At 38.0% G+C, this 25,836-nt stretch overlaps 1 protein-coding gene across 15 annotated transcripts in view; it reads right to left on the reverse strand.

The window, feature by feature from the left end:
• Positions 1–25,836, reverse strand: part of FAM13B (family with sequence similarity 13 member B) — a 111,909-nt gene that overhangs the window by 4,044 nt on the left and 82,029 nt on the right. For 10 of the 15 annotated variants that reach the window (XM_079916070.1, XM_079916069.1, XM_079916068.1 and 7 more), the window contains 10 exons: positions 16,434–16,498; positions 13,967–14,015; positions 13,382–13,529; positions 10,571–10,636; positions 8,958–9,168; positions 8,193–8,322; positions 6,921–7,002; positions 5,019–5,248; positions 2,528–2,611; positions 2,203–2,298 (listed from right to left, as the gene is read on the reverse strand). In XM_079916070.1, coding sequence (XP_079772196.1) covers positions 2,203–2,298; positions 2,528–2,611; positions 5,019–5,248; positions 6,921–7,002; positions 8,193–8,322; positions 8,958–9,168; positions 10,571–10,636; positions 13,382–13,529; positions 13,967–14,015; positions 16,434–16,498 — 1,161 coding nt within the window. The remainder of the gene's footprint in view (positions 1–2,202; positions 2,299–2,527; positions 2,612–5,018; positions 5,249–6,920; positions 7,003–8,192; positions 8,323–8,957; positions 9,169–10,570; positions 10,637–13,381; positions 13,530–13,966; positions 14,016–16,433; positions 16,499–25,836) is intronic. The other 5 variants (XM_079916066.1, XM_079916063.1, XM_079916064.1 and 2 more) reach the window with 3 other exon arrangements.

Raw genomic sequence — 25,836 nt, forward strand, 5'->3', positions numbered from 1 at the left:
TAAGAGCTCATTCAATAAATGTTTTTAAAATTCTAAATAATAATGTGTGACATATTATTTATTTAATTGGGAGCATTTTTCTTTTTAACCAAGCTGTCAACTTTTTTGGTCTGAGGACCCCTTTATACTCCTTTTTAAAAAATAACAGCTTCATTAAGATATAATTCATATACCATAGGTACTTCCCTGGTGGTTCAGTAGCTAAGACTCCATGCTCCCAATGCAGGGGGCCCGGGTTCGATCTCTGATCAGGGAACTAGATCCCACATGCCGCAACTAAGAATTTGCATGCTGCAACTAAAGATCCTGCATGCCGCAACTAGAAGATCCCACATGCCACAACGTAGATCCCGCCCGTGTGCCACAACTAAGGACCAGCACTGCTAGCTAAATAAATAAATAAATAAATAAATATTTTTAAAAAGATATAATTCATATACCATAAAATTCACTCTTTTAAAGTGTACAATTTAGTGGTTTTTAGTATATGCACAAAGTTGTACAACCATCACCACTATGTGATTCTAGAACATTTCATCACCCCAAAAGGAAACCCTGTACTCATGAGCCCTCTCTCCCCAGCCCATGGCAAACAACAATCTACTTTCTGTCTCAATGGGCTGGTCTATTCTGGATATTTCATATAAATGGAATCATACAATATGTGGCCTTTTGTGTCTGGCTTTTTTCACTTAGCATAAATGTTTTTAAGGTTTATCCGGGTTGTAGTGTGTACCAGTACTTCATCCCTTTTCATGGCTGAATAATATTCCACTATACAGATATACCCCATTATGTTTATCTATCAGTTGGCTGAACATCTGGACTGTTTTTACACTTTGGCTATTATGAACAATGCTACTCTGAAGACCTGTCTACAAATTTTTGTGCGGACATGTTTTCAATTCTCTTGGGTATATACCTAGGAAGAGAACTGCTAGGTCATATGGTAACTCTATGTTTAAACTTTTGAGGAACTGCTAGCGCCATCTGTTGGAAAAACGATTCTTTCCTATTGTCTTGGCTTAATTTTTAGATTCCCAATTTCTCTTTACGACAGTCATATTTAGGCATCCATAAGATCTAGAAATGCTTCCTATAGACCCAGTTTTTAAAAACAAATGTGTGGAATTCTAAGATGGTTTTCATAAATAAATTCAAAGACTATTTATACTATTATGGAATTATGAAAATGTCAGTGACACACAAAAAATACCTTGTAATCAAAAGATAAAATCTGTATTAAACTATCTTATGTGTGAAAAGAATATAAACTATACAGGATTCACTGTTCAAAGAAAACTGATTATATCTAAATACTGTTAAGAGATGGCCAACTAAAAAAACAGCCAGTTAAAAAAGAATGTTTATATAAGGGCTAAATAAAAGGTGCTCAGAAGGCCACTGTGAACATTCTAATAATGAGTAGCCAGAGAGTCGAAGCCTAAAGGGAACCCTTATTTCAAGAGGCCATCAACATAAAAATGGCCTGCAAGCTTAAGCAAACCATAAGCTCCAGAGAATTAATTCCTAGGAGATGATGCAGAACGGGCACATGCTGTTTTCTATTTGAGCCTGAGAGACATCTAGAGCCATACTATCTAATGGTTAATTTGGAGACAGCACTTAATATGCACGTAAGCATTTGAGTTTTCATTTTTTCTCAAAAAAAATGCACATATATATGAATAAGTATTATTTTAATAGACTTTTTTGTTAAAAAAGATGAACTTGAAAAAAAAATCAGTTTACATTATTGTGCAATTAAGTGAACATCATCATGATGGCCATCACAAAAGTAATGCAGTTTCAAAGGCATGAATTTAAATGGAAAGAAATAGGCAAGGGTCTGAAATATGAGTTTTTAATTCTACAAGTAGGTAACCCTGGGTACATCACTCCTGAGTTTCAGGTTCATCAACTGTGAAATGAGGCTACCGTCCTCTCTACCTGTTGTGACTTAACTTGTCAGGACTTAATGACATAATCATAAGTAAAAATGCTTATAAGAGTGCCTGGGAAGTAATAGTAGGCATTTATTATTAACTTCCTATTCTTTTAAAGCAGTAACCTCACCTTACATACACAATTCTTGTTACCTTGGCTGTGTATTTCTCTAATATACCACCATAATAATAATTTTTTTTTAAAGAGTAGGTTTTGGTAAAATGAACTATATAAATATTCGCATGTTTTACTTACAAGGACAGGAGTGATGCTAGCTCTTGTCAGCATCTGTTTTACAAGTCTGTATCTATCATAAAGAGGTTTAACAATATGCCTTTCTTCCCTGGTTACCTGAAGCAAGAAAAATGGAAATCACCTAGTCATCAGAAATCTAAAATTTCTAAAACATTGAGCAATATCACTTTCCCTGCAATTTTTAAAAAGTAATTTTAAGTAAGTAGGCAATCTCCCAAATGTAGGAAACAATGCTCTATGAAACAGCTCTGAAGATGTGGGCCACAAAAGTGATTCATGTTCTTGAAGACAGAAAATCAAATCTTTTCAGCAAGAGAGACATTACCGGCCTTCCATGTTGACTTTCATAATAAAGAAGACTTTTCTGGAGAGAAGTTTTCTCTTCTACCAAATGATCTTTTGTCATTTTCTAGAATAAAAACAAACAAACAAAAAAACCCTTCCATTAGCAGCATCATTCCCTTCCCCAGCACAATGTAAATAATTTGGCTGAAAGGGCAGCCCATTACCACTCTTGCTTAGGTTAATAAGAACACATCTTTTGCTTATGGATTTGCAGGCAACATTTTTCAGTCTCTTGGAGAATCTGGTCTTCTAAAACTAGGTACCAACCGCCTTTGGTGGTTTGATTTATTATATTTTATCTGAATAAGTGATGAATACCAGAGCTTAGTACCTTGGGTAAGTTACTTAGCCTCTTTTTGTTCAACATCCTGATCTGTAAATGGGGATACTTCACCTACCTCACAGAGCTCTAATGAGGACTAAATGAGTTAATACGTTGTAAAGGCATTTACACAGTGCCTACTCAGCACACAATAAAGAAAATAAATGCCTATTAGTTTATTTAATTTTGCACATAATCTTTTTTTTTTTTTTGCGGTACGCGGGCCTCTCACCACTGCGGCCTCTCCCGTTGCAGAGCACAGGCTCCGGACGCGCAGGCTCAGCGGCCACGGCTCACGGGCCCAGACGCTCCGCGGCATGTGGGATCCCCCCGGACCGGGACACAAACCCGTGCCCCCCGCATCGGCAGGCGGACTCCCAACCACTGCACCACCAGGGAAGCCCTGCACATAATCTTTTATTAGCATTATAACTATAATTTTGTTGTGTGTGGGCACATACACAAAACACAGGCACACAACAAGCACAGGTCTTAAACCTGGTGTTTCTCCTAAACTGTTAAAATCTGGCAGCAGTATAGTGGAAAGATCCTGAAAAAAGCTCAACAATGTCAATTTGTGACCCTAGCCTTCTACTCTATGACTTCAGTTCCCCTTCATCTGGCACTTTCTTTATACTGAAAGTAAGATACTCTTCTCCCATCTTTCAGTACTCTAATGGTAGTAGGCAGGAATCCCAAATTTATTTGCCCATAACTCCTTCTCCCTTTGTTCCACAGCACGACCTTTTAACATACCAATGAACCAATGTTCCACAGAATACACTTTAACCCAAATAAAACTCTCCAATTACTCCTAGGACTAATTAAAATTACCCTGTTTGTCATCAGAATGAAAACTAGAGGTACAAAAAAAACTTCAGTGGATATGTACTTCCTATAACAAGCATTTTAGATTATGTACGTTCAGTAGAGGACAGCCAGGTGAAGACTCTGTAAAACATTGTGATTTCAACCTCAAGCTTGTACCTTAAACCTAGGAAAAGGAATTTGAATAAAGCTAATCCAATCAAAATCATTTATAGGAAAGGGGTTGAGGAGGAGAGGAGGCTGGTATAACATAAAAGTAAAACCAAGAAAAATTGGGGGAACTTCTCTGGTGGCACAGTGGTTAAGAATCCGCCTGCCAATGCAGGGGACACGGGTTCGATCCCTAGTCTGGGAAGATCCCACATGCCGCAGAGCAACTAAGCCTGTGTGCCACAACTACTGAGCCTGTGCTCTAGAGACTGTGAGCCACAACTACTGAGCCCGCGAGCCACAACCACTGAAGCCCAGATGCCTAAAGCCCGTGCTCTGCAACAAGAGAAGCCACCGCAATGAGAAGCCTGTGCACTGCAACGAAGAGTAGCCCCCACTTGCCACAACTAGAGAAAGCCTGCATGTAGCAATGAAGACCCAATGCAGCCAAAAATAAAGAAAGAAAGAATGAAAGAAAAACTGGGGAGGGGAGCAACTAGAATTTCTAATCCAGCTCTGTTTGAAGGGAGAAAGACTCCAGTATTTCGATCATGAGGTATACTCTGTTGTCAAGATAGGAATGCACATCAGGATTCATCACTGCCTGGACAAAAGTTCACCTAAGACCATCTACCTCTGTAGTCTCCCAGCAAATTTCATCTGATAAATGATCTTGGTTGCCAAGTGCTTTGACCAGGACTGCCCTAGGCATAGGCTATACTAAGTAATGGTTCTTCATAAAAATGCATTCAATTAGTCCTCATAACCATATTGTGTTAGTACTTTAACGGACATAATCGCAGTCACATGGCTGTTGAAGGGACTCAGCGGCAGAATGCATATAATATAACCAGTCAGGAACTGGCATAAGCTAAGAATTGAATACATACAACTACTAAGACACAAGGCCAAGATTGAAACTCTGGTATATTTCGTGCTCCTAACACATTCATCTTGCTAACTGCCTCCAATATAAGTGAACAGACCACATTCTAGTTTTTTTAGTTTTATTATTTCGACTCAAGAACTTCTGTTGTGCTGATAAAAACATGCTTCTATAACTACAAACCTGGAGAGTAAACTACCTAGACATCTTTATGCCACTATTGTAATTATTTTATTTCAGGTATTCTAAAGGCTAGTCTGGGCAAAAACCATAGCTCAAGATTACTTTGATATCTTCTGGAAGACACCTCTCAACACGTTTTTCTTTCAGTCTTTTCAGAATAAGTTCAAGTGTTGCTTCCTTAGATGGCTTCTTCTCCTTCTGAATGACCCGGGATTCATCTTCATTCTCTTCATCTTCATGGTCTAGAGAAGAGCCAAAGCTTTTTGGAAGAGTGTTACTACGTGGACGTGTCTGAGGTACAAACTCTCCATCAGAGGTTTTGTGTTTTGCATCTACATTTCAGAACCAAGAGGGTAGATCAGTAATACTGATTTTAGCTAAAATGAAGTTAGGTCAAAAAAGGTGCAAGAGATGCAAAAGCAAAGTATACATCAACAACACACAGGCTCAGATATTTCAAAGTCACATGAAATATTTAAATTATATATATACACTGAGAGAATTATATGGTTTTCCTTTCAACCAATATTCATAGAAAGCCGACTAAAGTGATGCTCTGATGAGCATACAGTAGTAAACAAACAAACATGGTCTCCGTTGTCATGGAGCATGTATTCAGGAAGTAAAAAAACAAAAACTAAGTAATCAGATTAATAAACAAAATAATTTCAATGATTGCTAAGTGCTATAAAGAAGATAAAGTAGAATGATGTCACAATGTTAAAGAAGTGTGCTTTTTGGAAGAGCAACTCCTTTGGATGGAATTGACAAAGAAGGCCTTTCTGAGATGGTAACGTCCTAGTTGAACATGGATTTAAAAGGAGCTAACCTAGCATAGAAGATTTAAGGGAAGAACATTTCTCCCCAGTTGAGGCAATAGCCAGGGCAAGGTCCCTAAATCATGACATATTTAAGGGACAGAAAATGAGGAAAAGTGATAAAATGGGCAAAGGGCAGAGTATAAAGGGCCTTGAAAGCCTGGGTAAGGGGTTTGGACTTTATTCTAAGTGGAAAGGGAAGTCCACTGAACAGCTATGAACAAGATAGTAACATAGTTTTTATAAAAGATAATTTTGGCTGCTATGCAGAGAAGGCACTGTAGGACAGTAAGAGTGGAAGAAAATTGGGAAATTAGTTAGGAGGCTAATAATTTAATGACACTCATTAGTAATATATTCAAGGTAGTGATTCTCACTGATGGTTGGAAACTGGTGTTACACGAGGAAATTTTTGACAGAATTTTAAGGGAAAATTCTAAAGAAGTAGGAGAACTTATTTAACCATAAGAATGTAAATAAACTCAATGACAATAGGGACCCTGTTTGTCTTGTTCACTGCTACAACCTCAGATGTCTTCAAGTACTTGGTATTTACAGACACTAAAATTTCTGTTGAATAAATTCAAATGAATAAACCAAAATGTGATGCTCCAGATTACAAACCCACACTCGGTACAGATAATTTTTTAGGTATTAACAATTATTAAAAAGCATGTTCACTGAACAGCCACAAAGGAAATAAACCTTAGCAGGTGCTATACTGGACTGACACCCAGTAACACACGACCTAGTTTTTGATTCAAGACGACTTACAATTTAGTCTTTGTAGTATAAAAGGCTGATGATTATGCTTAGCCTTGGATGAAATACCCACCAAAAATTCTTAATACCTACCCAAACCCAAAACTGCTTAATATTTGAAATATGTTTCATATAAACTTCATAATACAATACCACCTGTGAATATATAATCTAGGGTACCCTTCAAAAGACTATTACTAATAAAAACACATGAAAGACATTTGGAAGAATGTAATATAGTATTGCAACTTTGACTACTACTATAGTATTGCAACCATAACTACTAAAAGAACAAGAGAACTTTTATTTTGCCAGATAGTGTCCAAGATTTAAAATTATCAAAAATTATAACTATAATTCTCAGATATTATTATAAAGAATATTTTAAAATGCAATTATATTAGAAAAATGGCACATTTTATACCTTTGATTTGCTTTCGCAGTTTGGTGAGCTCTGTCATCCATTTTAATACCTTTGGATTGGCTGCTATATCACTGTAGGAGGGCTGAAAATTAAGAAAACAGAATCACTGATTAGGCACTCATCAACCCCCTACCTGCGCTAAGTCCCTCTCTGATAATTGCCTTTGCCCAAAGGAGCTGCCTGGCCCAAGGTTACAACCCCTCCTCCAGAGCAGCCAGCATCCATGACTGGTTATGCGGGATTAAAAAGGCCTGGCGCCCTCATCTCAATTCAGGTCAATCCTGAGCAGCCATCCTAGCTTGAGACCCCATGGAACCTCCTCTACTAAACCATGCTGGCCTCACTCCTTACAGCTGCGATTCTCCCTAAACACTCTCTTGGAAATCGCATGCACTGAAATCTCTGTGTCAGAATGTTTCCCAGATGATCCAACCTAAAACAACTCTACCACTATAAATCTACTCATAGATAGACGCTGTTCTTTCATAAAGATAGTATTTTAAGAGATTTGTTAACACATCAATAAAATTAAGATATGAAATTCTAAAAAAAGAAAGAGAATCCATTTAAACCTTTGTGGGTAAGCAATGGTTTTTGTTTTTTGTTTTTTTTGCCATGCCGCACGGCATGCAGGATCTTAGTTCCCCGACCAGGGATTGAACCTATGCCCACTGCAGTGGAAGCGTGGAGTCTTAACAACTGGACTGCCAGGAAGTCCCAATGGTTATTTTAATTTATGCCCAGATAGTATTTTATAGTTCTCCTGGCAGAGATTTCACTCAATCCTCATTTCATCTTATTTTAAGTAGACAGGGCAAGATATTAAGTAAAGCTCTCTTGGAGGAGGGCCTATCAACTGGCAGAAGCCAGATTTGAATATGGGTCTTCTGACTCCAAGTATAGGGCTTTTTCCACTTCACATGTTCTAATTATTAAATATCTCATCCCTCCACCCCCACATCCCCTGGCTACCTGTGGTTTTTCAGAGAGCACAGCATTAACGTGATTTGTCAATGTAAAGTATTTGCTTTAAGAATTCTACAAGCTGTTTTCCAATAGAAATATAAAAATGCAATGGTGCAATGGCAAGAATACTGGTCTGGAATCAGAAGGCTAAGGACCTATATAATCTCAGATCTACATGATCACTATTTCTCTGGGCATCTTAGATTCGTTCTCTCTCGCAGGAAAGAGATGGAGGACTTTCTTGGAGAGCATTAGTCTCCAAGTTCCAACAGATCTACCTCACAGTGGACAATGCTACAAACTTACCTTGCTATTTCTTTCCCTTTCAAACTGTTCCTCAAATTGTCTGATTTTTTTCTGAAGTTTCTTGACTAAGTGGTATGGTGTTCTGTCTTCTCTTTTTTCATCTTTTGAACTAAAAGATGATCTTCGAGTCCTGAATTAAAACAAGAGGCAAATACTGTTAGTTAAATCTTTAAGTTATCGACACCATCTCTCTTATTATCCTGATAAAACATGATACTATTACCAAGAAGTATATTTTTAAAGTGAAATTAAGTCCCTAACACTAAAGGACAGGTAGTAAAAAGAAACTTAAACTATGTTAGAGACCACAAAATTAGCTAACACAAGTAGCAATGAAAACAATTGGGAATCATTCAAAAGTTGTCTGGGCAAAGGCAGAAGAGAAACAAAGACATCTAGCAGCTCAGAGCTCTTTTGGTGTTCAAACTGCAAAGGAAAGGTTCTAACTTTCAGGATCAATTTTAAGTTTTGGTTATAAAAACATCTAGGATTGGTGAGCTCCACTTGCAGCTTCCCTTCCAGAGTTCTACATTTCAGTCACAAGTGAATAAAAACACCATGGAAAGATGTCTTATTGGACAGCAAGCCCCCAAAATACCTCAGTGAACTCAGAATTTAGGGGCAGCCAAAATAAAAAATTACAAAAGCATGCTTCATGAAATAGGGGAGAAAGCTCTCAACTGCAGGTCTGGAGGATTAAAATCTCTCAAAGGACCTGGGTATGTGATAGGATTCACCTCCCATAAGAACATAAAAGTCATGTACCTAGCAAAAGAAAGTGCTTTCGATGAGGAATCCAATGTTTCTGGATCATGTAGGAAACGCTGGCTTTGCCCAAAATCTAAACTCCGGTGTGATAATACTGGAGGACAGTCCTCTTCCAGAGGATGATGATTCATTCTTCCAGCTTGTGGAGAGAGTTGAGCTTCTCCAGACTCAGAGTCTTCCTGCCAAGACTTAAAAGCAGGAAATGGCTCTGCAAAACAAACACAAAGAATAGTACCATGGGTCTCTTGGTTCCACATGGAAAAAAAGTCACGCAATATCAGCTATATATTCTTTAAACCTTTATCATTATGTAGTGGTTCATATAATAATTATGGGTTACTAGGGTCTTCATAAAGCCTAATATAGTTTAAAATTGTCTGAGCTTCATTTTTCAGCTCAGAGTTCTAATTTCACATAAGGAGTTACACTTTAAATTTCTGAACCCAGTCACAAAGTAAGAAGGGACACTGTCAAGCTCTTTAAAATTAAAATGTTATTTTTCAAGTAGGGAAAAGTCTTCTTTTAGAAACAGTAAACACTTAACAGTCATCAGTTAGGAATTTAACTTAGCCAAATGCTGCCAGGTGAATAAATCATCCCTCACTGTAAAATTACTGTGTTAAGAACTGGAAGCTATTCCCCATGCTATTCAGAACACTTACCAAATGGAGTTCTTGGACTCCGAAAGAATTCTAACCTTCCCAAACAAAAGCAGCTAACTCACCTGACAGTACCTGGCCTCTAACATTAAACTGTGGTGATTATTTTCTGCTACAGGATTCCTGTGTATAATACATATTTTAATAATTAAACACCCCAAAGTATGACCAAGACAAAATTTAAAAGCACTACTCCCTCTTAAGCACATCTATTTTATTGGAGTTATCCTGTATGTTCTCAAATGAAGCCATGTTAAGATAGTTGATGTCTTTGCACAAATAAGGTTTGATTACATACAGAACACATATAGATAAACACACAATCCACAAATATACTCCAAATACAAAATTATCTTCAAGTATCACTGGATTCAGGGTGGGAATTGGGACTTTTCCATCTACACGTTAACTTTATAACTACAGCGTAAAACGTTGATACTGTGGCTTTTAACAGCAAAAAATAGTTAAGTATTTCTGGATGCAAAAATGGCTTGACAGTGTCAGAAATCAAGAATGATGTTTTCTTTTTCTTCACACAATACCTACGCATTGCTACTAATTTAGTTTAACTTTATGCATTAGCAATTTAAAGCATTACTTTTTTTCAGGGTAATAACATAATTAATTTAGTTTTTAAAGCCCAGATCAATCTGATAACTAAAAATTGAGTACTAAGCGTGCAATCCCATAATAAACCCAGCAATAAAGTGATTTTCAAAACAACCCTTGTACCTGCTTCCCAGAAAATAAGTAACTGGTAATAAACATTTTATGAGAAATCTCCTGTTTTAAGAAAAGAAGGAACTAACAAAAACAATATTTTCTGGGTATCATCTTTAACCCAGAATAGTTTTCCTAATATATGGGGACAGCAGGAGAAGGGCTAATAAAAAGGCAAACAAAGTGAACCATAAAAAGGCAAAAAGCTAAACTATGGCGAACCATACTTACCCTCCCCATCTCTCTGCAGATGCATTGTTTTGAAATCAATGAGGGGAAAAGTGATAGGGCATGACGCTAATAAAATGGAAAAAATGGCAAAAAATACTAAAGTGAACACACAGCACAGTCAGAACAAACCATACACATAACTAACACAAAGCCAAAGATACCAAAAACATTTCCCTAAAACCAGTTAGGCATTCTGCTCAAAAACTTTATTCAAAGAAATTACTACTAACCAAACTTTAAAAACAAACACAAACATACATTTCTGTTTCAGCAAGCAAGGCAAAAAAAAAAAATCAAAGTAGTGCTGTTCTATTAAAACTCAAACATAAAACTGAAGAAATGGAAACTTAATCAGGTACTGTTGAAACTTTTCAGTATAAATGATTTGACAGAAAAATATTTCCTTTAGTTTGCTCTTTGAAAAGATCCTACTGTATTTCATTCAAGAGTCAGCAGGAAAGAATCTGAAGTAAAGATGTTGTCTACTTCCATTAAAAACCAAGATCTTTGGATGGCTGCTACAAATGCATACTGGTGGCAGACATGTGCTACCTGCTTGCTAACTGCATTCTGCGGACTACCATTTGAACAATACAAAAAAACAAAACCCACATACTTAGGAAGAGTGAGGTGGTCCTCCATTTGAAGTCACCCTACTTCTCTATTAAGAGTCATTTCAAATGGGGTATGTCTCTGATTCCAAGGTATGTAGGGTCTAAAGTAATTTGGTCTCTTAAGGAAGACTATTATTTAGAATATCTTGACTCCCAGTTGTAGAAAATCAGTCTCTGTATTATGGGGCACAGTTGGAAAGAACATGGTCTGCTAATAGCTACTCTCCCAAGCACATGCAGAGTTCATGACTGAGAAGTTTACTCAGATGTCTACTGCTCTTGGCTCTCTGAAAGTCACTGACCCTTACTCCTGGAGGAGCCAGAAGGAGGTCTACGAGGACTTGTCACAGCCAGGTAGCTAACAGGGCAGTTCAGACACTGAAAATCAGGGATCAGGAGTACATAGTGACCTACTTTCCCTACCACCACAAGTTGTAAAGGATGGATTCTGACAAAGCAACAAAAGAGAGCCTACCATCAGGGGATGGTCTCTTTGGGGAAGCCTCCAGAAAGCTGAAGCTGGACAGAGAATGTCCTATCTCCTCAGACAATGGAAAACAAATGGTCTTCTATGCTTAAAACTTAAGATCAGAACCCTTAGGACAAAGATTGTAAAGGGCTATTTATCTGCATCCTCCAAAAAGAAGGATTAAATCCTCTGTCAGAATCCCAGCTTTATCTTTCACAGACTCTTTTCCTACTACAGCTCAAGGGATGCTCTATTGACCACCACTCCTTTTCAGTGACCATGCCAGGATAAATAACTAAAATGGACATCTGATCTTCACTGCCACCAGAATGCTAACGTATCCCTAACTCTGGGGAGCATCTTCATAAATTCCAAACATCCTGAATAACCCAGAACAAAGTAAATGGAAGACAACTTCCTGATTTAGTCTAAGTTAAGACACATAATATGCCATTAGGCATGCCAAACACCTAGACCAAAAAAGGGGTAGGAGGGGGAGGAGGAAAGACAGCAATAAAGATTGGCACAATGATTTGTTTGGGGCTTTTAGAAAATTGGCTATACCTTAAAAATAAATAAATAAAAATGCTCCTACTGTGATCAGGTACATAGACTTGAGGTGGCAAAAGGAGTCCGTGGTATTGGCATTGCAATTCGTCTTGTTATTGCTACTGTATGTCACTGGCTAACTTGCCAAAGGTGAGATTACCAAGGGATCTTCATCCAAGTGAACAAATATACAACTTTAAGATTTCTGAGTGGTCTCCTTGTCTCTTTACATAGGAAGGTGTATGATCCAGAGGCCTCCTGGATCCAAATTTGCTTCTTACTTCCACTCCCAACCGCAACATTTTATTTGAAAGTTTACAAACACACAGCAAAGTTGAGAGAATTTTAAAGTGGACTTCTATATACCAATCACCTAGATTCTACCATTAACATTTTACTATACTTGCTTTATAACATTCCCATTCCATTAACCATCTTATTTTCTTCATGGATTTCAAAGTAAACTGTAGATACCTGTATACTTCCCCATAAACACTTCTGCATGCAAATCATTCACTGAAGTTCAGTATTTATTTATACTTTTTGCTTCTTTTGATTAAAAAAAACCTTACATACAATGAAACGCAAGTCTTAAGTATATATCTGCTGAGTTTTGACAAATACATATACCCATGTGGCTTGCCTTTTTAAATTAAAATTAAAATTTCTCTCCTTTGTAAAATTTGTTAGGACCCTGCTCCCATACCTTCATAACCTAATACAGAGATACAGGGATACAGTACAATATGTGCTTACAAATAACCTTGAAGACAATTTCTTTTTAAATGTATTCCTGATGATTATAAAGAAAAGGTAGCTATATATAAGCCCTCTGTTTAAAGTGGTGAGATCCCCAAGCCCTAACATACCAGACTTTCAAAAACTGGGAGACAGCACCTGGTTTAACAATTAACAAAATCCTATCCTTGATTTTATTTTTTTCATCAGTAAACATCCATCTTCAGAGCTAATGGATAAAATAAGAACTTCTAGTTCAAATGAGATAGTTGCCCCATAATTTCATTAGTGCATTTGAGTAAAAATAGTCACTCACTCTTACATGAATCAAATAAAAATGAATAATGTTGCTAAGAAAAGGGCAGTAATCTCATTACTGCCTTGGGTAATTTCAGTTACAAATAACATTATCAGGAAAATAATGTGTGTGGGTAAAATTACCTTCCCATTTATCACCGTCAGAAACATTCTTCAGATCTAAATGTGGAATTTGGACACATGCTGCCTCCCCTTGAACACCAACACTTTGACCTCCTGGCACTTCTGATTCAGTGTTGGCATTCAAATCACATATCTTGCTACTAGAATCCTGTATTTTAAAATAAAGAATACATTTCACAACAAAGAAGCTTTTCACACCCAGCTTAAAGACAACCAGCATATATCCTTGTGTAGTCTTCATTAGTTTACTGTGCCTACAGTTAACTGTCCCACTCCCACCATTCAAACTATTTTCAAATACAAATGTGCAGTTTTATAATACATCTTACTGGAACACAAAGTTTGGATCCCAAATTGAGAAAACTGTTTTCATAACTAAGTTTCTTGTAACCAAAAGTGGCAAATAACACAAAAACAAACAAAAAAACTAAAGTGGCAAATCAAGTTGCTGCTTAACTGTAAAACATTTGGTAAGAGTATTTACATTTCAACCTATTAAACCCAAGAGTTAAAGGTCAGATACAATAACTGGTAGATTAAACCTAGTCGAACTTTTAAGAACCATAAGAGAAAAATAATTCTTACCAGAATGAAGTGTGACAATTTATCACTGTCAAATGACAAACATTCTTTCCTAAAAATCAAGTGAAGTTATTAGTCTTTTAAGAATAAATTGGTTCCTATCATTGCATATTTCTTACCTAGATTCCTCTCTTCCTCATACAGTTAGGATTTACAGGGTGAGAGCATAAAACAACAACTGGACATATGCCCATTCTTTGGAGCCTTATTATCTGAAAATCACACACTACTGAAAAGATCCACAGAATCAGTTCAGGTGTAGAAAAATTAAGTAACATTTACCACCCCTTTACACAGCCACTACCCGAAAAGAAAAACACTTTAAAAGGAAAAATATAATCCACAATAAATAAAAGCCAAAAGAACTGAATATATAATGGAAAAGATTTTATAAAAATAAATATTAGTTTTAACCAAATAACTTTATTCTCTCCCACTCTGGGACACTTTTTTCCTTTTTAAAGACTTCTTAAAGGTATAGCTATGTGTGTGTGTATATATATATATATATATATATATATATATATATTTTTTTTTTTTTTTTTTTGCGGTACGCGGGCCTCTCACTGTTGTGGCCTCTCCCATTGCAGAACACAGGCTCCGGGCACGCAGGCTCAGCGGCCATGGCTCACGGGCCCAGCCGCTCCGTGGCATGTGGGATCTTCCCGGACCGGGGCACGAACCCGTGTCCCCTGCATCGGCAGGCGGACTCTCAACCACTGCGCCACCAGGGAAGCCCTATGTACCTATATTTTAAATCTGATGGTATTCTATTACAATCAAAACAAGGTTACTACTTCTAAACCTCTCCTTCCTAAAAACATAATGGTAACATGTAAAAAGGAAATTTATAAAATCTCAATTCACTTCTTATTCCCCCATAAAAACTAACCCCCATCTAGAACAAGTGTTAAAGCAAGCTGTCACAAATGATCTCTACCTATTTGACCAGTCAACACAGTATCTAGTATCACAGTAGGTTATCAATATGCCGACTGCGGGAAAGTTCTCCTCCCCAAAGACACTGTGGCAATTTACAAAGATACTCACTGGTGCTGCTCCTACCCTGCCATAAAAGAGTGTGCATAAAAGAACTGCAAGAAGACAGGTCTTGATCTAAATATGGATTCTTGCTGAGCATGAGAAACAAACTAAATTCCCTGGGAAGCAAAAGCCCTCTTTTGCTTAGAGTGGGAGCAAATGGGGGGATGAGCTAAATTCTACCCTAACAGACTAAAAGACCTAATCACCTAAATTTGAGAAACATTGAGTGTTAAACATGCAAAATGTAATCCACTTAACCAAGGAAATCTTTGGGTCTAAAAACAAGTTTGCTAACCTATACATAAGTTGAAGGGGAAAGAGCTTTCTTGAAAAGATTGAGTCCTCACTAAATGGATCCTTATTGTTCTACCAAATCCAGATGTCATCATTCTGGGGATGCCTGTTAATGCTGTTAATCTTTTATCTTCAGCCCATAGCTCCAATATTCCCTGGGCTGGAAGAAGATCATTCCTGCCTCCTGAAAGGAAGCACAAGGAACTGCTGTAAGCAGGAAATCTGTGGACCTTCAGAGTATGGGGACGCTCCAGAGACATGGCTCCAAAGAATTTACGTGCCCTCAGAGAACAGGTTTCCTACCCACAATTAAGAGAGACAATGGCATTAATGCAGGTTTACCCCTGCCAACAGGCTATCACCAAATTAGTAATGCTGTATGGGACTTCTCAGTATTTACAATCTAGTCTCCAACTTCATTACTAATGTGTTTTTAGAATATCGAATCATCATTCTGAAGAAAATTATAACACACTTCTTAGCAATGTCTTAAAGAATCATAAGAAGAGTAACGACACCCACAACCTACTTTAAAACATTCTAGAAAGCTTCTGTTTAAAGGGACTTTATGTATCGAGTAACTATGGGGACTACATATGGCTGAAATACTCATTGCCTCAGGGATCCCCCTTCCATTACTGCTGGCCAAGGACATAAACAAGCACCAACTGCATAGGACTGTACTGGGACACATGGAGGAGTAGTTAGAAGGGGAACAAAAACATCCCTACATATTTGTTGATGCAACTATGTTACAAACTTTCAGTTAGCTATCCATAGTTCCAAGACTATGAATTAACTCACTGAAATGTATTCAAAATATCAATAAACTCCCAAATTGTTCTACAAATCAGCTGAAAGTTTTAAGTGTCTCCAAGAAGGCTGTGTTCTTCCTTCTGAACGTTTTCCAAGTTATAACTAATGTCTGTCTGAACCTGCATCTACTTTCAATATTTATGGACATTTAATATGCTTTATACTTACCATCAAAACAAAACATTTGGTTTTTTAGATCATCTAAAATGTATGTTATAATGGATAGCTTCATCTAAAACATTCACCCCAGAATCTGTAAAGAACTCCAATTCTCAAAATGAATAATTAATTAGCAACAACAAGAGAAAATGCTTACCTCTCAAGACAGCCATCTTCACCATCACCATGATCACTGCATGGCTCTAACAGTATACCTACAGTCTGACAAAAAGAACACACCACCGTATTAATGGAGTTCCCATCACTTACATATGAGACGAAGTTTCCGATCTAAATTAGGATATTAGATTATAAGTTAGTCAAATGCCCCTCTTTAACTACTACTTATAATAGTCTATAGATGTTAGCATCTCTTTTTACAGAGAGTAATTTATCTTCCTCAAAACCTGAGTCTTATGTGTGTTTGCGTGTGTGTGTATAAAATGAGGACCCTGCATTTCTTGCTACCCCAGTGGGCAATAGGTACTACTACTACTATCACATTCTTTTTCCTTCCTTAGACTTCTCTCCTCTGAAAATGATGGTCTGCTACTTCTCTTTCTCCTCAGCCATGAACATACAGGTTGGTTAACTTCCTAGCAGGTAACAGAGGAGTCATGTAGTTCACCAGATCCCTTTATTACATATAATTGAAATAACACCTCTGAACCTCAGAAACACATGAGAAGGCTCCTGCATTTTCCAATGGGCTTAGTGACATCATCCCATGCTTATTCCTCCCTTAAAATAAATACCTCCCAAGTCTAATACAAATGTCTTGTGCATTACTTCAAACTATGTAAACTTTTTAGTGTCTTTGATGATCACCTCTGAAATCAACAAAAGCTTTGATCTTCTTAGATTCTTCTTAAGAAACTACCACTTGTGCAGTTTTGTTTAATATGAAAGACAGTCTGTAAGGAGCTATTAAAATACTTCTCTCTTTTCCAACTAGATATCTCTGTGAAGCTAAACTGGCCTCATGCACTAGAAACAAAAGAACCTATAGAACAGAGAGAATGCAGAAGCAGGTATGAGAATCCAGCTGACTTCTGTTAAGTCAGACAGACATTAACCAGATTTGTAGATATGTATAACAATGCCATGCCTCAAATTAACTATTTTTAAAAATAGCTGCTTTTGAGCAGAAGTAAGAAGCACTACAATCTTGCAGCCTGTGGAACAAAAACCACATTCACAGAAAGATAGACAAGATGAAAAGGCAGAGGACTATGTACCAGATGAAGGAACAAGATAAAACCCCAGAAAAACAACTAAATGAAGTGGAGATAGGCAACCTTCGAGAAAAAGAATTCAGAATAATGATAGTGAAGATGATCCAGGACCCTGGAAAAAGAATGGAGGCAAAGATCGAGAAGATGCAAGAAATGCTTAACAAAGACTTAGAAAAATTAAAGAACAAACAAACAGAGATGCACAATACAATAACTGCAATGAAAAATACACTAGAAGGAATCAATAGCAGAATAACTGAGGCAGAAGAACAGATAAGTGACCTGGAAGACAGAATGGTGGAATTCACTGCTGCGGAACAGAATAAAGAAAAAAGAATGAAAAGAAATGAAGACAGCCTAAGAGACCTCTGGGACAACATTAAATGCAACAACATTCACATTATAGGGGTCCCAGAAAGAGAAGAGAGAGAGAAAGGATCCAGAAAATATTTGAAGAGATTATAGTTGAAAACTTCCCTAACACAGGAAAGGAAATAGCCACCCAAGTCCAGGAAGCGCAGAGAGTTCCATACAGGATAAACCCAAGGAGAAACATGCCAAGAAACATAGTAATCAAATTGGCAAAAATTAAAGACAAAGAAAAATTATTGAAAGCAGCAAGGGAAAAACGACAAATAACATACAAGGGAACACCCATAAGGTTAACAGCTGATTTCTCAGCAGGAACTCTACAAACGAGAAGGAAGTTGCATGATATACTTAAAGTGATGAAAGGGAAGAACCTACAACCAAGATTACTCTACCGGGCAAGGATCTCATTCAGATTCGATGGAGAAATCAAAAGCTTTACAGACAAGCACAAGCTAAGAGAATTCAGCACCACCAAACCAGCTCTACAACAAATGCTAAACGAACTTCTCTAAGTGGGAAACACAAGAGAAGAAAAGGACCTACAAAAACAAAACCAAAACAATTAAGAAAATGATAATAGGAACATACATATCGATAATTACCTTAAATGTGAATGGATTAAATGCTCCAACGAAAACAGGCTTGCTGAATGGATACAAAAACAAGACCTGTATATATGCTGTCTACAAGAGACCCACTTCAGACCTAGGGACACATACAGACTGAAAGTGAGGGGATGGAAAAAGATATTCCATGAAAATGGAAATCAAAAGAAAGCTGGAGTAGCAATACACATATCAGATAAAATAGACTTTAAAATAAAGAATGTTACAAGAGACAAGGAAGGACACTACATAATGATCAAGGGATTAATCCAAGAAGAAGATATAACAATTATAAATATATATGCACCCAACATAGGAACACCTCAATACATAAGGCAACTGCTAACAGCTATATAACAGGAAATCAACAGTAACACAATAATAGTGGGGGACTTTAACACCTCACTTACACCAATGGACAGATCATCCAAAATGAAAATAAATAAGGAAACAGAAGCTTTAAATGACACAATAGACCAGATAGATTTAATTGATATTTATAGGACATTCCATCCAAAAACGGCAGACTACACTTTCTTCTCAAGTGCGCACGGAACATTCTCCAGGATAGATCACATCTTGGGTCACAAATCAAGCCTCAGTAAATTTAAGAAAATTGAAATCATATCAAGCATCTTTTCTGACTACAATGCTATGAGATCAGAAATGAATTACAGGGAAAAAACGTAAAAAAACACAAACACATGAAGGCTAAACAATACGTTACTAAACAACCAAGAGATTACTGAAGAAATCAAAGAGGAAATCAAAAAATACCTAGAGACAAATGACAATGAAAACACGACAATCCAAAACCTATGGGATGCAGCAAAAGCAGTTCTAAGAGGGAAGTTTATAGCTATACAAGCCTACCTCAAGAAACAAGAAAAATCTCAAATAAACAATCTAACCTTATACCTAAAGGAAATAGAGAAAGAAGAACAAACAAAACCCAAAGTTAGCAGAAGGAAAGAAATCATAAATATCAGGGCAGAAATAAATGAAACAGAAACAAAGAAAACAATAGCAAACATCAATAAAACTAAAAGCTGGTTCTTTGAGAAGATAAATAAAATTTGTAAACCATTAGCCAGACTCATCAAGAAAAAGAGGGAGGGGCTTCCCTGGTGGCGCAGTGGTTGAGTCTGCCTGCCGATGCAGGGGACATGGCTTCGTGCCCCGGTCCGGGAAGATCCCACATGTCGCAGAGCGGCTAGACCCGTGAGCCATGGCCGCTGAGCCTGCATGTCCGGAGCCTGTGCTCCGCAACGGGAGAGGCCACAACAGTGAGAGGCCCGCGTACCGCAAAAAAAAAGAGGGGGAGGACTCAAATCAATAAAGTTAGAAATGAAAAAGGAGAAGTTACAACAGACACCACAGAAATACAAAGTATCCTAAGAGACTACTACAAGCAACTCCATGCCAATAAAAGAGACAACTTGGAAGAAATGGACAAATTCTTAGATAGGTATAACCTTCCACGACTGAACCAGGAAGAAAGAGAAAATATGAACACACCAATCACAAGCAATGAAATTGAAACTGTGAATGAAGATCTTCCAGCAAGGGCTTCCCTGGTGGCGCAGTGGTTGAGAGTCCGCCTGCCGATGCAGGGGACACGGGTTCGTGCCCCGGTCTGAGAAGATCCCACATGCCGCGGAGCGGCTAGGCCTGTGAGCCATGGCCGCTAAGCCTGCGAATCCGGAGCCTGTGCTCCGCAAGGGGAGAGGCCACAACAGTGAGAGGCCCACGTACTGCAAAAAAATAAATAAATATATAAATAAATGCTGGAGATGGTGTGGAGAAGAGGGAACCCTCTTGTACTGTTGGTGGGAATGTAAATACAGCCACTATGGAGAACAGCATGGAGGTTCCTTAAAAAACTAAAAATAGAACTACCATATGACCCAGCAATCCCACTACTGGGCATATATCCTGAGAAAACCATAATTCAAAAACACACATGTACCCAAATGTTCACTGCAGCACTATTTACAATAGCCAGGACATGGAGGCAACCTAAATGTCCGACAACAGATGAATGCATAAAGAAGATGTGGTACATATATACAATGGAATATTACTCAGCCATAAAAAGGAACGAAATTGGGTCATTTGTAGAGATGTGGATGGACCTAGAGTCTGTCATACAGAGTGAATTAAGTTAGGAAGAGAAAAACAAATATCGTATATTAACACATATATGTGGAATCTAGAGAAATGGTACAGATGAACCTATTGCAGGGCAGGAATAGAGATGCAGACGTAGAGAACAGACTTGTGATGTGGACACAGGGAGGGAATTGGGAGATTAGGATTGACATATATACACTACCATGTATAAAATAGATAACTAGTGGGAACCTGCTGTATAGCTCAGTGCTCTGTGATGACTTAAATGGGGGGATGGGGGTGGAGAGGTGGGAGGGAGGTCCAAAGTGAAGGAATATATGTATACATATAGCTGATTCACTTCATTGTACAGCAGAAACTAACACAACATTGTAAAGCAACTATACTCCAATAAAAAGAAAAAATATATAGATGCAAAAATCCTCAACTAAATATTAGCTAATCAGGGCTTCCCTGGTGGCACAGTGGTTGAGAGTCCGCCTGCCGATGCAGGAGACACGGGTTCGTGCCCCAGTTCGGGAAGATCCCACATGCCGTGGAGCGGCTGGGCCCGTGAGCCATGGCCGCTGAGCCTGCGCGTCCGGAGCCTGTGCTCCGCAACAGGAGAGGTCACAACAATGAGAGGCCCACGTACCGCAAAAAAAAAAAAAGAAAGAAAGGAATATTAGCTAATCAAGCACCTAAAAAACTACTAAAAAGAACTATACACAACAACCAAGTAGGATCTATCCCAGGTATGTAAGGCTGGTTCAGAATTTGAAAATCATATAATGTAAGCTATCATCAATAGGCTGAAAAAGAAAAATCACATGATCTTATCAAGAAATGCAGAAAAAGCATGTGACAAAATCTAACACTCACTCATGATAAAAACTCTTAGTAAACTAGGAACAGAGGGGACTTTTTCAACTTGATAATGCCTGTCTACAAAAAACCTACACCTAACATCATACTTATTGGTGAGAAACTCTATAAACTTTCTGAGTTCAGGTACAAGGCAAGGATGTCCCCTCTCACCACTCCCTTTCAACACTGTATTAGAAGTCCTTGCTAATACAGTAAGGCAAGAGAAGGGAAAAAAGGTTAGCAGATTGGGAAGGCAGACATAAAACTATCTTTGTTCACATATGACATGATTGTCTACGTAATGTAGAAAATCTGAAAGCATTAACAAAAACAATCTCCTGGAACTAATAAGTGATTATTAGGTCACAGGATACAAGGTTAATAAACAAAAGTCAATTGCTTTTCTATACACCAACTGCATTCTGAAATTAAAACACAATACCATTTACATTAGCACCCAAAAAAGTGAAATATTTGGGTATAACATTTATATGAGGGGGACTTCCCTAGTGGTACAGTGGTTAAGAATCCACCTGCCAATGCAGGGGACACAGGTTTGAGCCCTGGTCCAGGAAGATCTCACATGCCACAGAGCAACTAAGCCCATGCGCCGCAGCTACTCAGCCTGCGCTCCAGAGCCCGTGAGCCACAACTACTGAGCCCATGCACCACAACTACTGAAGCCCACGCACCCTAGAGCCTGAGCACTGCAACTACTGAGCCCACACGCCACAACTACTGAAGCCCGAGCACCCTAGGGCCGACGTGCCACAACTACTGAGCTTGCGCTCTGCAACCACTGAAGCCCATGCACCTAGAGCCTGTGCTCTGCAACAAGAGACGCCACCGCAACGAGCAGCCCACGCACCACAACAAAGAGTAGCGCTTGCTCGCTGCAACTAGAGAAAGCCCGCACACAGCAACAAAGACCCAAAGCAGCCAAAAAAATTTTAATTAATTAATTTTTTAAAAAACATCTATATGAGAAAAACTACAGAACTCTGAGGCACCAAGTCAAAGAAGAACTAAATAAATACAGAGATATCCCATTTTCATGGATTGAACACTCAATATTGTCGAGATGTCAGTTCCTCCCAATTTGATGTACAGATTCAATGCAATCCCAATCAAAATCCCAGCAAGTTGTTTATGGATATTAACAAACTGCTTCTAATCTTTATTGGGGGAGGTAAAAGACCTAGAACAGCCAACACAATACTGAAGGAGAAGTACAAAGTTGGAGGACTGATACTACCTGACTTCAAGACTTATTATAAAGGAATAGTAGTCAAGACAGTGTGGTACTGATGAAAGAATAGACAAAGAGATCAATGCAACAGAATAGAGGTCCCAGAAATAGACCCCCATAAGTATAGCCAACTGATCTTTGACCAAAAAGCAAAGGCAATATAATGGAGCAATGATAGTCTCTTCAACGAACGGAATTGGAACAAATGGACACCCACATGGAGAAAAATGGATCTAGGCAGAGATCTTACACCGTTCACAAAAATTAATTCAAAATGGATCATAGACCTAAATGTAAAACACAAACTATAAAACTCCTAGAATATAACACAGGAGAAAACCTAGATGACCTTGGGAATGGTGATGCCTTTTTAGATACACCTCCAAAAACACAATCCATAAAACAAGTAACTGATAAGCTGAACTTCATTAAAATTAAAATCTTCTGCTCTGCAAAATCTGATATCAAGAGAATTAGAAGACAAGCCACAGACTGGAAGAAAATACTTGCAAAAGACACACCTGATAAAGGACTATTATACAAAAAAGCAAAGAACTCTTAAAACTCAATAATAAGAAACAACCCTTGAGACACAGATGTAGAGAATAAACATATGGACACCAAGGGGGGAAAGCGGTGGGTGGTGGGGGGAGGTGGGGGGGTGGGATGAATTGAGAGATTGGGATTGACATATATACACTAATATGTATAAAATGGATGACTAGTAAGAACCTGCTGTATAAAAAAATAAATAAAATAAAATTCAAGAATTCAAAAAAAAAAAGAAACAACCCAATTGAAAACTGGGCCAAAGACCTTAAAATACTTCTCAACCAGGGAACTCCCTGGCGGTCCAGAGGTTAGGACTTGGCACTTTCACTGCAGGGGCCGGGGTTCGATCCCTGGTTGGGGAACTAAGATTCCGCAAGCGGCAAGGCACAGCCAAAAGAAAGAAAGAACTAAAACTCAATAACAAGAATACAAAACCCAATTAAAAAAAAAGACTTCTCACCAAAGAAGATACACTTCTTTATACAGGAGATGGCAAAGAAGCATATGAAAAGATGCCCCCACATCATATGTCATCAGGGAAATGCAAATTAAAACAATGAGATACAACTACCTACCTATCAGAATGGCCAAAATCTGGAACACTGACAACACCAAATGCTGGTGAGGTCAGAGAGCATTAGGTACGCTAATACAATGCTGGTATGAATGCAAATTGGTACAGCCATTTCAGAAGACAGTTGGCAGTTTCTTACAAAATTCATACTGTATGATCCATCAATTGCGCTCCTTGGTATTTACCCAAAGTAGTTAAAAACTTAAGTCTACACAAAAACCTGCACACAGATGTTTATACCAGCATTATTCATAATTGCCAAAACTTGGAAGCAACCAAGACGTCCTTCAGTAGGTAAATGGAGAAATAAACTGTGGTACATACAGACAATGGAATACAGTTCAGCACTAAAAAGAAATGATCTATCAAGCCACAAAAAACACACAGAGGAACCTTAAATGCACATAACTAAGTAAAAGAAGACAATCTGGAGCTACATACTATGTGATTCCAACTATATGACATTCTGGAAAAGGCAAAACTATAAAGACAATAGAAACATCAGTGGTTGCTGGTGGGATGGGGTATGAACAGGCAGAGCACAGTTAAAAAAACCGGTATATTATATATTTTTCCAAACCCATGAAATGGACAACACCAAGAATGAACCCTAAGGTAAACTAGACTTTGAGTGATTATGGTATGTCAGTGTAAGTTCACTCTTGGTAAGAAATGTACCATTCTGGTGAGTGATGTTGATAATGGGGGAGGCTATGCATATGTGGGGGCAGGGAACATATGGGAAATCTCTGTACCTCCTTCTCAATTTTGTTTGTAAACCTAAAACACCTCTAAAAATAGTCTCTTAAAAAAGAAAAAGAATTCCTGCTTTCTTAAAGTAACTAATACACCAACTTCATTCAGCAAATCTACTGAGTTGCCTACTATCTGCCAGGTGACATTTATTTGTTTGGTCATATATTCCACAAATACTTAATGAATACATACTATGCGTTCTAGATAAATGGGGATGTAATAATAAACAAAACAGATGAAGATCTCAGCCCTCATGAAGTTTACAGTCTAATGATGGGAAACAAACTAACAACAGATATGTGCAATGGTGACAGAACTATTAAGGGGTAAGAGGGGCAGACAGTGAAGGACAAAAAGTTCAGAGACTGGATAGAGGCAGGTCAGTGAGAGGGCCTGTTAATACATACATACAGAGTAATGAGGTTTGGCCTGAGAAGGTAAAATTGAGGAAAAATCTGCGGGATCAGATGAGGAAACAAGCCATAGGGATATCTAGGCAAACAGCAATCCAGACAGCACCTTAAGACTGAACTGTCTCAGTCCATGTTTCCCTACTGCCTATTGCTATATTTTTATACCTAGATGGCACTGGAAGGTTCTGAGATGAGAACTGACATTATGTAATTTTCATTTTAAAAGGATCACTCTAGCTGCTGCTCAGAACAAACCATAGGGCGGAAAAGATAAGACCAGTTAGGAGGCTGTATTAATCTAAGTGAAATGATTGGACCTGTGTGGTGGCAACGGAAACATTAAAAATGGTCAGATTCTATACAAACTTCGAAGGTACAATCAATAGGTCTTTGTAACGGACTAGATGTGCAGTAAAAGAAATCAAGGACGACCCAAGGCTTTTGGCCTATGCATGTGGAAGGAAAAACTGCCGTTTACTGAGATTTTAAAGACAAAAGGAAGAACACATGTGTCAACAAGATTACAAGTACAGTTTGGTGCATGTTAAGATGGATATAAAATGTTTATATGATGTTTATGAGATATTAAGATGTTTATAAGATATTCAATGTTGGGTACAACAGCTGGGTATAGGAATCTATAAAGTTCAAGAGAGAGATCTGGACTAGAGATAGAAACCTGGGAGCCTTTAGCATAGTTGTAATCACATAGCCAGTCTTTTCAGATTGGCTTCTTTTACTTAGTAATGTGCATTTAAGGTTCCCCCATATTTTCTTTGTGGCTTGATAGCTCATTTCCTTTTAGTGCTGAACAGTATTCCATTG

Source organism: Stenella coeruleoalba, assembly GCF_951394435.1.
Source record: "Stenella coeruleoalba genome assembly, chromosome: 3".
In the NCBI taxonomy this organism is placed as follows: domain Eukaryota; kingdom Metazoa; phylum Chordata; class Mammalia; order Artiodactyla; family Delphinidae; genus Stenella; species Stenella coeruleoalba.